The 14,594-nt window shown below is 49.2% G+C and overlaps 1 protein-coding gene across 8 annotated transcripts in view; it reads right to left on the bottom strand.

Moving 5' to 3' along the window:
• Window positions 1-264: 264 nt before the first annotated feature.
• Window positions 265-14,594, bottom strand: part of EDA (ectodysplasin A) — a gene marked incomplete at both ends in the record, with an annotated part of 411,330 nt that continues 397,000 nt past the window's right edge. For 2 of the 8 annotated variants that reach the window (XM_079728225.1, XM_079728226.1), the window contains 6 exons: window positions 265-516; window positions 2,301-2,431; window positions 5,555-5,606; window positions 6,533-6,567; window positions 8,239-8,418; window positions 13,883-13,906. In XM_079728225.1, the coding sequence (XP_079584351.1) occupies window positions 265-516; window positions 2,301-2,431; window positions 5,555-5,606; window positions 6,533-6,567; window positions 8,239-8,418; window positions 13,883-13,906 (674 nt within the window). The remainder of the gene's footprint in view (window positions 517-2,300; window positions 2,432-5,554; window positions 5,607-6,532; window positions 6,568-8,238; window positions 8,419-13,882; window positions 13,907-14,594) is intronic. The other 6 variants (XM_079728228.1, XM_079728232.1, XM_079728229.1 and 3 more) reach the window with 6 other exon arrangements.

Genomic DNA, 14,594 nt, shown 5'->3' with positions numbered 1-14,594 from the left:
AGAGTCATGCCAGAAGCAGTCAACACGGAGCCAAGGAGGAAGGTTCTGCTTCGTGTCCTGTTCACTCATTCTGGAAAGTCAAGCAGGCCTTGTCATCCTGGAGTCACCGGGGAATAAACAGCACTGGGGCATTTTTCTCTGTGGCTGCTACACCCACACACCTCACTCCACAGCAGCACTGAGAGGTTCTGGAAGTCCCGGCTCCGTAACCTGGGGTAGGAGCACGGGCAGGGGCAAAACGGGATTGGGGAGGGGGGTGGGAATCTAGGATGCAGGGGCCTCGCCCAGCCTGATGGCCCCGAAGAAGGTGGTGTGCCTGCTCATGTTGATGGAGATGTCGGCGTGCACCATCTTCACGGCGATCTTCTGCCGCGCTTTGAGAAGGCAGACGCCCGCCGTGTAACACGTGTTGTAGTTGGTTTTGCCTGTCTCGATGCTGCGGGTGCACTGCAGGAAGGGCTTCTCGTCCACCACCACCTCATAGCTGGCAAAGTCAGTGAAGTTGATGTAGTATACCTGGGGGAGAGGCAACGAGAAGGGATTGGGGGCGAGCGGAAGGAGAAGGTGGGCCCTCCCCGGTGACCAGCGGACGCGACCTGCTCACGCGAGCTGCCACTGCACCTCTTGAAGGCACGCTAGTCGGCCAACAGGACGGGTGGGGCGACAGGCTTATTCGCTGTCCTGCCTCCTCTCCATTGGGCTCAGGGGGTTAAGCAAACCTCTTTCAACAGCACACGGGTGGGAGACTCTGCGAGAGCCAGAACCACGTCTCCTTCACCCCTTTACCTCCCCCAGCGCCCCCTCCCCGCCCCCTGCCCTCCTTGACCCTGGCGTGAAGCACAGTTCTCGGCACACATTAGGTGCTGGATCAGTGCTACAGACACAAACGAATGCGAATCCATTTCCAATTTCCAGCCCCAGGGACCATTTGTAGATAAACTTAGCAGTTACTGATTCCCCAGAGAGGGCACAGGAACAATCTGTGAGTTCTTCAGTTCTCTCCGCTTGCACCCCACTCCCCTGCGGCTGAATTTCTCTCACTGATTCTCCCAGTGCCCCTTGGCACTCTCGTCTGATGACTGAGGAAACAGATGCAGAGGGATGGAGAACTATCCGTCATAAATGAGATAAAGAATGTGGAGGGCAAAACTAACTTCGTGGCCAGAAGGAAGTGCTAAGCTGTGTTCAGTGGCATGATGTCCAGGGCATTTTCCCAGTTTGCGTGGGGTACAAGGCCTGTGGCCAGTCCCAGTTCTCTCCCAGGCCCAGAAAATTAATTTTTCTCTTCTTCACTACCCTTATCCTTCACACCCCACCCCCAGCTTTGATCCCCACCCCCACCAAATGGCACTTAGGACATTGGGATCATACCCCTGGGGACTGGGACACTCATCTGTTGCCCTAACTCACTTTATGGAAGGCTGCTCCCACCACAGGCTGTTCAGGAGGCTGCAGTGTATTCAGGTGCCATACAGTCTCTTGGGTCAGGACCCAAGCTGTGCCAAGGTGCTCAGTAGGCTCAGCAAATGCTCGTGAACCCACCTTCTCTGGCCACTCTCCTGGGAGACCCTTCTGCCAGCTTCAGCATCTTTCTGTCCATCCACCTGCTTGCTGCCCGCCCCTCAGAAGCCCCGGCCTCAAGGCACGCCCACCGCTAGCTCTGAGGAGCCACCCCATTGGAGACAAGCAACAGGGGTGGAAGTGGATGGGCACTGGTCGACCTGGGGAGTGGGCCCCGGGCCAGGACAAGGACAAAAACAGAGGGAGAAAAGGGCTGGGAGGACGACAAGCAGAGGGGAGGCAAGAACTACAGAGAAGCAGAAAGGTAGAGAAACAAATGGGAGAAAGAAGAAGGAAAGACAGAAATCTTTTTAAGGTGGAGAGAAGGTCCGGAGGGGCACTCTCAGTCTTCATTATAAAGCCAGTAGTGTGGGAGGAAGGGGTCCTCAGCAGCCCTGGAACTGACTTGCAAAGAATACATACTAAGGCAGAGTTCAAGTTTGGCAGTAGAACCAAACAACTCAGTGGGGAAACTAGGGCCTGGGGCTCTGTAGGAGGGAATCAGATGGCAGGGCGTGGGATGGGCCTCTTTCCAGTTTTTCAATCGTATCTGGCTAGGAAAAAACCCCAGACAGCCCCCTCTCTCTTTCCTCCCTCTTTTCAACTCCCTCCCAGTGCGCCCGCCCAAAGCAGAACGTTAGCCCTTGGCTAGTCTGGGCTGGCTCCACAGTGCCCCTCTGTGGCCTGCACGAGATCTGCATTCTGGATATAAGAAGAGTTAGGCCTGAGACCGTACTCACTTCTACCTGACTATAGATGAAGTAGGTGCCGTCCACCAGTACCTCCAACTCCCCACTGCGGGGGTGTAGCTTAAACACCTTGGGGTTCATGGTGATGCGAGACCAATCGTTGAGCACTCCACCTGAAAGATCTCAGTATGAGAGAAGGGCGGTCACTCAGTACATGTCAGAACTATCTGGGCAATAAACACAAGAAATATCAAGCCGTACACAACCCCCAGCCCCATCCCAATACAACCTGCATAGCCCAGGAGGCCAAGCTTTAAGAACAGCATCTGGAAGCAGAGAAAGCGGTCTGTTTGTAAAGTGGCAGCTAGGCCTGCCTCAGGCCCCTGGGGTCTGCCTGTCCTTCCTCCTCTCTCCTTTCCTGACCCCTCTGTCTGGAAGGATATTTAACCAACACTTTCTAGCTGGAATTGGGGGGGAGGTAAGAAGAGGGCGGGCACGCTGCCCTATTTTCTTTGTTGTTCTGGGGCCTGCACAGGCAAAATCCAGACACTGAGGGGCAGGCTAGGTCTTATTATTCCATTTCATCTCACCAGTTATAGCTCCTGAATCCCTCTCCTGTCTTATAGCTTCAGGGGTTTTCTCCTTGTCCTTAAGAGATTCCTTTCTATAGTACCTCCACACCCACTCCTTTCTGGAAAGTCTCGCTGGGCCCCCAGGAAACCACTCAGCCCAAGGCACTGTCTACCCGGAGAACCTTAGGGATCAGGTGTGAGTCAGACTTCATGGCAGCCGGAGCAAGTGACCACCAGTAATAAAGCCCTGTAGGGGAGAGGGATCCTTATGAGAGTGAGGGATAGACAGCAACGCAGCCCTAGAACCAACCAAAGGGATGGAGAGGGTGTCTGGGCACTGAGGCACCCCAGCAAAGCATGTCTCTCAGTAATACCCCATATGGGGCAGAGGGTCAGTCACTCCACCTGGGCTGGACGGTGGGGGCTGGCATGTGAGGGAGGAGGAAAAGCTTCCCTTTCCATCTTGCGGCAAGGGGGATGTTCCTTCCCACCTCAAGAGGAGGGAGTCCAGGCCTAGGGAGCCTTTTCGCCTCAAAACCATCCATTCTTAATTCAAGAAAATATGTTTTGAAAGTCCATCCTTGGCTAGTCTCAGGAGGTCTGCCTTTCTGAGGTGTAAGGAAACTGGCCTTCTGGAAAAGGTGCCCATCTTCCCTTAAGGTGATAAGCAGATGGGATAGGAGTTTGGAGGAGATGCCCTGGCTCTGACCCCTCACGGAGGACCGCTCTGCATGGTATCTTCCTACCCCTGATGCCCTCACTCTTTATTTTAAATTTTAATTAATTTATTTTTGGCTGTGTTGGGTCTTTGTTGCTGCGCGCGAGCTTTCTCTAGTTGCGGCGAGCGGGGGCTACTCTTTCCTGTGTTGCGGTGCGCGGGCTTCTCATTGCGGTGGCCCCTCTTGTTGCGGAGCACGGGGTCTAGGCACACAGGCTTCAGCAGTCGTGGCGCACGGGCTTAGTTGCTCCACAGCATGTGGGAACTTCCCGGACCAGGGTTCGAACCCGTGTCCCCTGCATTGGCAGGCGGATTTTTAACCACTGAGCCACCAGGGAAGCCCTGATGCTCTCACTCTTGCTTCTGTTGGAACTAAAGATCAGCAGAGACTACTACTGGGGATTGGCCCAGAGGGGTTGGAACCAGTCTTGTTATGTGGTGGGAGCAAAATCAGTAGCTTCTGGAATAAACATTGAGGCCACCCATCGAGACACCCAAACAAATCTATTTCCTGCCTGTCTCACCCTTCCCTGGACAGATGGTGATCATGGCCCATCCAGGGCCCTGGGGCCCAAGGTACTTGGTCCCAGCAGGACTGCTTAGGTTTTGGTGCCATTCTGTTCCTACTTATGTTTCTGAGGTGATTGAGTCAGGCATCCTGGTGGCACTCCAGGATGTAGCCAAGCCCGATCATTAAGGAAGCAGAGCACAGCCAGTTCAGGACTGACCGGGCTCTTAGAAGCTGTCCCCATGCAGCAGGTTTCTGAAGCTTCATTTACTGTTTCTGTACTCACAGCCCCTCCCAGTAAGCGTCTGGCATCTTGGCTGGCTCGCTGCTTCCCGAGGCTCCTGGGGGTTCATGCATTTTAGGCTTTGTGCACCCTGGGGACTGGACATTATTTCAAAGCGCTGTTCTTTAATGAACGTTCATGTCTCTTTGAGGAAGAAAATGAAGCTAATCATTCAGTGGAGTATACACACGCATCTCTGAAGTGGCACAGTGCAGTGGAGAGAGTCAGACAGATGTGGTTTTGAATCCCAGCTCCTACACTTAACGGAAATCTTGGGCCAGTTAATTAACCTCTCTGAGCTTCAATTTCTGCCTCTGTAAAAAGGAGCTAATGCCTACCTTTGTCGTGAGGATCAAATCAAAGACAAAGAAAGTGTGTTGAAAACTCTAAAGTACCATACAGATATAAGGCAGTAGATTTAGTATGGTGTTGTCCAATTTGTCTGGCACTCTGTTTCCCCACCTTTTAAATGCAGGGATTACACTGAATTAGGGTTGCTAACCTCCTGAAATCCATCCCCCTTTTTTATAGACACTAGCATCTCATACTCCCTGGAGAGTCTAACACGCCCCCCACTTCCCTGAGAGAAATGCCTCCTCTACCCATTTTCTGTGTAGACCCATCAGACAAGAAGATTCGATTTTATGTCGTTCTACTTTCTCTAATTTGTATTGTGAAAATTGTGATAAAACTACACATATCCCCAAGGGTGACTCTGATTCAGCCTCCACCTCCCAAGAATCCCTGGTTTAGACAATGTCTCAAGTCCCTTTCAGCTTCCTCATCAGCGATTCTAAATGCAATTTGTAGTAACCTTAGGGCAAGCAATTACTCAGGACAGCCAGCAGAGGGCAAAATGGAGTAGAGAATGGCTCCTAATGTCAAGGGTACCTCAGGGGCCTGGGAGGAACAAGGCTGGGTGACTATTTGAAGGCTGGGGGTAAGGGGAGGAGAAACTCTCCTTAGGGAGAGAGCCTACTTTGACTCTTACCATTCTTTTTTTTTTTTTTTTTTTTTTTTTTTGTGGTATGCGGGCCTCTCACTGTTGTGGCCTCTCCCGTTGCGGAGCACAGGCTCCGGATGCGCAGGCTCAGCAGCCATGGCTCACGGGCCCAGCCGCTCCGCGGCATATGGGATCCTCCCAGACCGGGGCACGAACCCGTATCCCCTGCATCGGCAGGCGGACTCTCAACCACTGCGCCACCAGGGAGGCCCGACTCTTACCATTCTTGACTTGGATTGCTGACCCTTGGCCCTGTAGATGCACCACGGCTGGCTGGGAGGATGAGAAGGACAGAGAGAGTAGTCACTGTGAGAAATGGATGCTTGCTCAGCCACCAGTTGCCAGGATTCCACCTCTGGTTTCTAGTCTTCATTTGTATCCCGATTCTGATTCCTCTCCCCTTTCTTGGGATGCGAGTGGCCACACGTCTACTAGAGGGTAATATGATTTTGTAGCTCTGCCACTTCATAGCTGGGTGACCTCAGCCAAATGTAATGCCTCTGAGCCTCATTTCGCTAACTGTGAAACGGGGATCTTGAGAATCTCTGTCTGACCTCTCTCACAGGGATGTCTGAAGATCAACTGAGGTGACGAATATAAAATGCCCTGCAAGCCATCCAGCACTGTGCAGCTGTGTAGATTGATTGCCGTGACCAAACAGCTGTAGTGAGGGAGGCTGAGATGAGACAAGGCTCAGCGGCGGAACCTGCCAGTAGAGACGGATCAGGAAGCTCAGAGACTAGGGAGGAGCCCTTCAGGCCATGGAGGCAGAAGTCTAGGCTGGGCTTGACCCAGAGCTGGTTGGCTGATTTTCAAGGACATACTCTTAAACTTCTAAGCTGCTGATGTCAGGTGGTCTGAGGGCCGACAAGGTGTCTGGGGTGGCCGGGGAGGCGGAGGTCTAGGTGAATAGGCCTGACTGGCAGCTGACTATTGGGTTTGGCTATGGTGACCCTTTGTCTCCTGGGGAATGGGGAAAAATGGCCATGACGAGACTCAGTTCCCTTGCTAAAGGCAGGCCCTGGGGCAAAGCTTTTCTATTCATAGAGATGGGAGGAGGCTGTGAATGAAGAACCTCAGAACCTCCAGGGTCTCCTCACAAGATAAAGCCTCAGCAAATTTAATAGGGAGCAAACTCAAGGGTGGCTCTAGCCTGTGGTCTTCCCTCCTCTCCAGCAAGAGAGCAATTCCCAGCCAACCTGGTTTTCTCGAGTTCCAGCTTTATCAGCAGCACCTGCAAAATAGGACAGGCCAGTCAGAGGGCGTGCTCTTTCTACTTCCTTTACTCCTCACCTAGGCAGCCAGTGGCACTGGGCTTTTGCTCCCTGTAGTGAAGCCCTGTCTGAGTGTTATTTTCCAGGGCTCAGAAATGGAGGGAGAGTCAGGGTGTGATGCAGGGCACTGGGATAGGAGAGGACACCCCTTCCTTCTCTTACTTGCTCCCGACCTGCATCTTCAGTGGGCCTAGCACCCAGCAGGGATACTGGCCTCGCACCAACGCTGGTCTAAGGGAAGTGCCACCGAGCACCTATGGAGACAAAGGAGAGTGTTTTCCTGCCGCCACGTGACCCTGAGACGACGGTGCTTGCTTAACCTTTTGCTCCCTTTCTATTAATTTTCTTCATAGAGCGCATTGCCATTTGTAAATATCTTGCTTCTTTAATTGTCTCTCTCCTCCTGTAGGACATAAATTCCACGAGAACAGGGACCACTTATCAATATATCTCTTGCACATAGAAAGTGCTCAATTAATATTTGTGGAAAGATTGGATGAAAAAAAAAAACCCTAACTGCCTCTCTTGGGGCCACGGTGACACTGATTAGCCCTGTTTGAACTATGAGTCAAAGAATCTGAGTCTTGTGGCAGTAAAGACCCAGAGAAATCAGCTGTAAAGACTCCATTTCTGTAAAGCCCCAAGATACAAGAGGGGAACAGGAGAAGGAAATAACAACTGACCTAAGCCCAGATAGTCTGACTCCTGTCAACTTCAATTAGGCAGGTTTGGATCTGGATCTATATCTTTTGGATGCCCTTCTGGGCCCAAAGGGAAAGATGCAAAGAGATTAAATGCTCTTCAATTGGGCAATGTGGTGGGGGGAAGGATGTAGTGCAAAAAGCACTTGGTTCCTCAACAAGTTGGTCTTGGTGCCTGTGTCTGCTTCTTCCACAGCCTGAGTGATTCATAAGTTGCCAACTCCTTGACCGTCAGTGACTACTTGACTACCTCTGTGGGAAAGACATTTCAGAGTTCAAGGGATGAGACTGCTCTAGGGCTTGTCATTCTGTCCAGTCCCCAGCATTCCTCCTCATAGCCTATTTCTAATGAAACATCAGTATGTGAAGCTGAACGCTGAGAATCAGAGCAGACCAAATCCATCCCCTGTGGGGACTCCGGTGAACCCTTAGGGCCTCTGTCTCTGGCTCATGAGTTTACAGGGAGGCCTAGAGTCAGGGAGGGCTTATGATGGAAGGCTTGAGACAGGTCAATAACAGGTGTCTCTTCCTTGACAAGCTGGCATAAATAAGAAGTTAGAGCAGGGTTTGTTCAATTCCTAGCTCTCTACTGAACTAGGAGACCTGCATTTCTTACTGCACACCACTGCACATCTTGGGATCACCCACTCTTGCTCTATTGGAGAACTTTGTGTGTGTGTGTGTGTGTGTGTGTGTTACGCGGGCCTCTCACTGTTGTGGCCTCTCCCGTTGTGGAGCTCCGGATGCGCAGGCTCAGCAGCCATGGCTCACGGGCCCAGCCGCCCCGCGGCATGTGGGATCTTCCCGGACCGGGGCATGAACCTGTGTCTCCTGCATCGGCAGGCGGACTCTCAACCACTGCGCCACCAGGGAAGCCCTATTAGAGAACTTTTAAGGAGCCTAGGAGGGTGGAGAGATGGAAGAACTCACCAGAAGGTCCCTGGAGACCAGGGGGTCCTTGAGGACCAGGAGGACCTGGAGGGCCAGGTGGTCCCATAACAGTTGTTCCTGGAATTCCAGGAATCCCTGGAATCCCTGGGGGTCCTTGGGGTCCTGGAGGTCCTGGAGGTCCTGGGGGGCCATTGGGCCCAGGAGGTCCTGCCTTCTTTCCTGAAAGACAAGATTAGGTATTACATTTGTGTGAGAATGTACTGTCAGGAGTTCCTCAGCCTTCTAATGACACAAAGTCGGCCCTCTGGGAGTTCCTGCTCTTAAAGAGGTGGATGCTTTTATCATACGTGACACACACACACACACACACACACACACACACACACCCTACCCTGTTTCATGAATAATCATTTACAGGTTGGGTTTGAAGATGTAATGGCCCTCAAGGAGCTCAGTCCTTGTGGGGAAACAGACACAGTCACATGATAGTAGAAGTGCTGCATTAGTGGTAGGGACAAAATGCTGGAGAGGTCAGGGAAGGCTTCAAAAAGGAGGTTACAGTTCAGCTAAGTCCAAAGGATCAGAATTGCCAAGTGGCTAGACCTATGGGTCACTTTTTAGAATTGAGAACTGGGCTATTGGTGAAGAGTGTGGCTTTCACGTTTACTGTCCAGGCCTGGCCTTAGGAAGAATATCGGCTCCAGGAAGGTTTCCTATAGGAGTCGAGATGTACAGGGACTTGGGCTTGGGATGGAGGTGGGAATGTGGGATTGGAAGGAGTCTGGGAGATGAGAGGTGGGGGAGGGGAGGGCGAGGGAGGGAAGGAGGGTAGAGAGAGAGAGAGAGAGAGAGGGAGAGAGAGGGCTCAAGCACCATAAGGAAAGAAGGGGCAGTGGAGAGCACAGAGAGCTGAGCTGAGGAGGAAGCAGCAGGCAGGTTTTTGCTTTCTCAGCTGACCCCTCTAAACCCTATTTTTAAAGATCTCTGGGAAAGGAAATTCTTCAAACTCCCTTGGTAACATGTTCCAATGTTTATTACCCCCTCACTGTTAGGAAGTTCTTCTGTATATTGAACTGAAATTCCTCCTGTGGCAGTTTAAGCTCTTATTCTATTGTTTGTATAGATAGAGAAGAATAGCTACCATCATGCACACAATAACCCTCATGTGCTCAAAGACATTAAGTCACCTATCAACCTCTATTTTTATAGGCTAAATAATCTGGCTTCCCAAAGTCTTTTCTCAGAGGCCCTATTCTTGAATGTATTATTAATCAAGCCACCAGATCCTCCCCGTTTCCTCCTCACTATCCTTTCAGAGCAGTCTCAGCCTTCTTATTCCATATTCCAGTCCTTCCCACATCCCCGCCAAAATGTAGCTACGTTAAGAGTCATAACTGTGGTTTTGAACCAAAACCTCCAGTTCCTCCTGTTTAACCTCCTCTGCTCCGTGCAGTCCAATTCACGCCCTGCAGGTGGTCACAGGTGGGTGACTGCTTCCTCCCTTCCCCGCTTTTTCACAATCTTGTGGAAGTCTCAGGCATGGGAGCCTTTCCCCAGACTCCATCATGGTGTCTTCACCTGTGATACTTTCTTCCTTTTTACATATAACCCTGTCAAGTCTCATTTAAATACTTCCTTCCTGACTCTGCCTCCTGGCTCCCTGGGCTCTCAGGGAGGAGAATCCTGTTCTGATTTATCAGGTCCTCTTTTAAGAAGAATGCCGCATGCTCAAGAAACCCAATCCCCATGGCAATGCCATTCAAGAAGTCACTTGTCCATGTCTAACCACATCTGCATTTGCAATGGAACAACAGGGTCATCGCGGGGCCCCTTCCCCAGGGAGGAAAGTAAGGAAGGTGCATAGAGCTTCTCTCTCACGGAGAGACAGGAGTCTTAGCGTTTTCCCTGCACTTAGCAGCAAAAGATTGAATCTGCCCAGTTTCGAGATCTAGCAAATTTTAAGATGCCGAACAGGAAAGCCATCTCCCTTCAGATTTGGGCAGCTTCCAAGTCAGGCTTATTCAGCGCCCAAGTTTCAATTCCGGCTAGTGTAGTGGAAAAAACAAGGAATCTGTAGTCAGGAGATAAGGCTGTAAGCCTCAGCTCTGCCACGGACGTATACTTTGGGTAAATCCCTTCCTCTCCCTGAGCCTTAGTTTCTCCATCGGTAAAACGAGGCGCTTGGCCTCAATGATTTCTCTAAGTTTCCTCCCAAGACGGAGGTTCCATAAGAAGGACTGACTTACCCCTGGCAGTCAGGAAACTTCCCTAGCCTGGTTATAAAGTCTGCTTCTCTCTCACTCTTCTCTGAGTGGCACAGACACAGGGGATGGTGCATAGTAGGCTGTCCTCTGTCCCAGAATGTCCAGGCCTAACAGTGATTTTTGAGCTAGAGGGGCTTCTGTGGGTAGTGTGAACTTTAGTGTCAAGACTGTGAGTCTCCTGTGATTGTTAATGTAATTTTGGAAGAACTAGAGCCAGAAACTCCTGCAGTGAAAGTGAATAATGGTTGCAGTGTAAACAGAGAATGTTCACTTATGAAAATGCTAGAAGGCATCTGGGAACAAGCTCCTGCTGGGATCTAGTTCTGCAGCTGGTCCTCTTTGCTCCTCTGCAACCAGGTTTAGGTAACTGTGCTTCTCATCCCTGCATCCTTACAGAAAGTTGGCCCCTGGACCAAGAAGATGACTTTAGAGGACTGCATTCCTTCTCTGGATTTCCTTACTTTAACAGAGCACCTCACGATACAAAAGCCCAGAGACTTTTGTACTTATCAAGTTACCCTGTGTAGTCGTAGATGCAAGAATACACACGTTCTTTTAGTGAAGCTCAAATTGTTGAAAGAATGAACTAAAAGCAAGAGGGGGGGAGAGAGAGAAAGAGAGAGGGAGAGAGAGTTATGGGAGGGGGAAAATTCCATTAAAGGATGGAAATTAAATGAACAACTCAGTTACCTCTTCAGGCATGTGTCTATTCACTGTGTCCAAGGAAATCAGTATTAAATGGCTTCTAAATCACTTTCAGCCAAGGCAAATGTTTAAAGCCTATGTGCATTCTCTTCCCAATAGTGGCCCACATACAAGGTAGCAGTGCTGGGCAGTGATCCAAGTCACTGCCAGAGGCATTGGGATCTCTTGAGTTTGTAATTTCAGAGCTTCTTGCCTAGACAACTGCCTTCCATTACCACCAGCAAGTGTGTTCTCTCGGTGCTCACCCCTTGGATGACACTTCACATGGGTGCTGCTCCCCACCACACACATGCCCTATATTTGGGTAAATCACTAGCCTACTTGCTGTTCCCCCAGACATGACATGTTCTTCCATGGCTCTGAGAGATTTCAGTATGTAGTTTTCTTTGCTGGAATATTCTTCCCCTTCTTTTTTCCTCATCCTTCAAAGTCTAGGTTAGATAATGTTTTATCTGAGATGTGGGACCAAGCATGGGAAGCTCATGCTTCTATGATTGCACTTTTTAAAATACTGTACTTCAATTATTTGTGTGTGCTTCCGTGACTCCAACTATACCGGGAGATTTTGGAGGGCAGGAACCATTTTTCTTCATCTCTGTATCTCTCTTCCTGACAATTACAAGATGCTTATTCACTGTCTAGTGAATGAGTGAGTGGAAAAAAACTTAGTAGCTGTCATTAGACAGTGCTCTGAAGTCTACCTATTAAGAAAGAAAGGAAGGGGACTTCCCTGGTGGTGCAGTGGTTAAGAATCCACCTGCCAATGGAAGGGACACAGGTTCGATCCCTGGTCCGGGAAGATCCCACATGCTACGGAGCAACTAAGCCAGTGCACCACAACTACTGAGCCCGCATGCCACAACTACTGAAGCCTGCACGCCTAGAGCCCATGCTCTGCAATGATAAGCCACCGCAATAAGAGGTACACGCACTGCAATGAAGAATAGCCCCCGCTCGCTGCAATTAGAAAGCCCGCATGCAGCAATGAAGACCCAATGCAGCCAGAAATAAATAAAAAATAAATAAATTTATTTAAAAAAAGAAAGAAAGAAAGGAAGTCATCCCTGGGCTTGTGCTAGGAGCAGAGGGTGTCCTTGTCCAGGCCAGGGGAGCTTTCTAGGTTTGTTAAAATTTCTGTCTTAAAGGGATGTGATAAGAATGGAAAACTACACACTTGAAAGTCAAATTTGGGCTTCCCTGGTGGCGCAGTGTTTAAGAATCCGCCTGCCAATGCAGGGGACACGAGTTCGAACCCTGGTCCGGGAAGTTCCCACATGCCGCGGAGCAACTAAGCCCCGTGCGCCACAACTACTGAGCCTGCGCTCTAGATCCCGCAAGCCACAACTACTGAAGTCTGCGTGCCTAGAGCCCATGCTCCACAACAAGAGAAGCCACCGCAATGAGAAACCCGTGCACCGCAACGAAGAGTAGCCCCCGCTCGCTGCAACTAGAGAAAGCCCGTGCACAGCAACAAAGACCCAACGCAGCCAAAAACAAACAAACAAACAAACAAACAAATTTATATATAAAAAAGAAAGTCACATTTACTTTCTTAAAAGACAGAATAGCTTGGTGAATGTCCAGGCTCCACAAAGAAAGGTTTCCTCACTGACTCCAGTTCTCTGGCTATTTCCCAATTTTGCTCAGCTCAGGTCCTTAGGGGCCAGGCCATTCTTCAGCTTCTTTACAACAGGGACACAGGTTTCCCATGTGGGCCATGGCATCTCAAGCCACCAGAGTACCCTAGTACTCAGAGAAGTGGCAGGAGGCAGCTGAAGCCAGTCTTTTGGGCCTAGTCTGGGGTTGATAATCTACTCTGTAAAGCTCCAGAAATGTCAACAGACAGAATCATTTTGCTTAGAGCATTTTAATGAAAACTCATGAATTTCACTCTATTTTCCTCCCAGGTCAGAACACAGAAAAAAATAGGTACTTAAAACTCGTTTCATGGTTGGTTCCTTTAGTCCTAAGGAGTGGACCACATTGCCTGGTCCTGTCTTTTGGAACCTGTTCTGTGTTTGGGTTCTCCTCTTCAGGCAGGCAAGCATTTGTACAAACTCGTGGGCCATTCCCATTGCAAGTACACTGGAGACTTACAGACCCAACAACGGCACAGTGGATCCACTCAACTAGGAGATTCTTGGAAAAGACTAAATGATCAGGGTACTACTACAGCTGAGTTTTTCCATCACAGAGAAAATGATATTGAAACCCCAGAGCAAGAAATACCTTCCTTGACTATCTGAGAAATAGGAGAGGGATAGCTTTTAGGCCAAAAAATAGGATACTGACATCTCTCAAGAGGTAGTATACCTAGTCCCTACAAGCAGTCTCAGGACTTCATTCATACCTGGACACTGATTTGATAAAGGAGGGGAAAAAAAGGAGAAAGGAGAAGGGCAGGGGAAAGAGTAAGGAAGAATGAAGGAAAGAGATGTAAAATGAATTGTATGGAAGAGGTAGCAAGAAAGAAAAGCAAAAACAACTTTCACATGTTGCTAGGAAGCAATTCTATCTTTCATGGATCATCACTGAAAAATGATATATATTTCTTATTCCTTGGAAGCTACAATACTCAAGAAGATCACACATGATTGAGTAAAATAATGGACAACCAGCGTTGAACGAATACAAAAATTCTTCTCCCTTGATTTTTTCTTCTAATTTTAGAAAAGACATGACAGCAATTTTACAAAATCAGGAGCTTGACTTACCCTTTTTCTTGTTTTTAACTGGACCTGTTAAAAAGAGAAAATGGAAAACTAAGTCACTGGAGATTAACATAAAGTGTTTATTCTTCAAGACAGTAACAGGAGGAATCCCCAAGACACTGCAAATTTGAGGGAGCCCCATGCCAAGGGTCAGGTTATTGGCAAGATATCGCCCAACTATCAAACCTCCCCAATCTGTCTCTGACTGTTGTAACAATAAAGTTACAAGGAAGATTCTTCCCTAGGAAGAAAAATCTTTCAGGCTTAGTCTTTGGAGTGAGGGAATGGGTACTTTGCCATAAAGATGAAATGCCCAGAAATGCAGAACTCAACAACCTTAGGACGGCATTCCATTAATTATGCAAGTCCTGAGATTGAAGAGTCACGCATTCAGGTCAGGAACTGATGTGAAGTCTCATGTGTTGAAGCTGGAAGGAGAAAAGGGTCATTTTCATGGAAGGAGCAGAGCAGTGGCAGTTTTTTAGTCACTTCCTTATCGCTATTCAAATAGTTATTAAAACGGTGCAACCATAAAACATTCATCTGGGGGCCACATGCACTCCCACTGTAATTTAACATAAGTTCACAGACGCTTTAAAAGAAGTGTCAACAGTTTCATCGACAATGAAATCACAAGCATTTTCTGGGGAATTACTTCTAAAGAAAACATTTCTAATCAATTGAGGGCACTCAGAAAACCCAAGGCTTTTCTCAT

Source organism: Hyperoodon ampullatus (assembly GCF_949752795.1).
Source record: "Hyperoodon ampullatus genome assembly, chromosome: X".
Taxonomy (NCBI): Eukaryota; Metazoa; Chordata; class Mammalia; order Artiodactyla; family Ziphiidae; genus Hyperoodon; species Hyperoodon ampullatus.
This window is presented reverse-complemented; position numbering and strand designations above follow the sequence as displayed.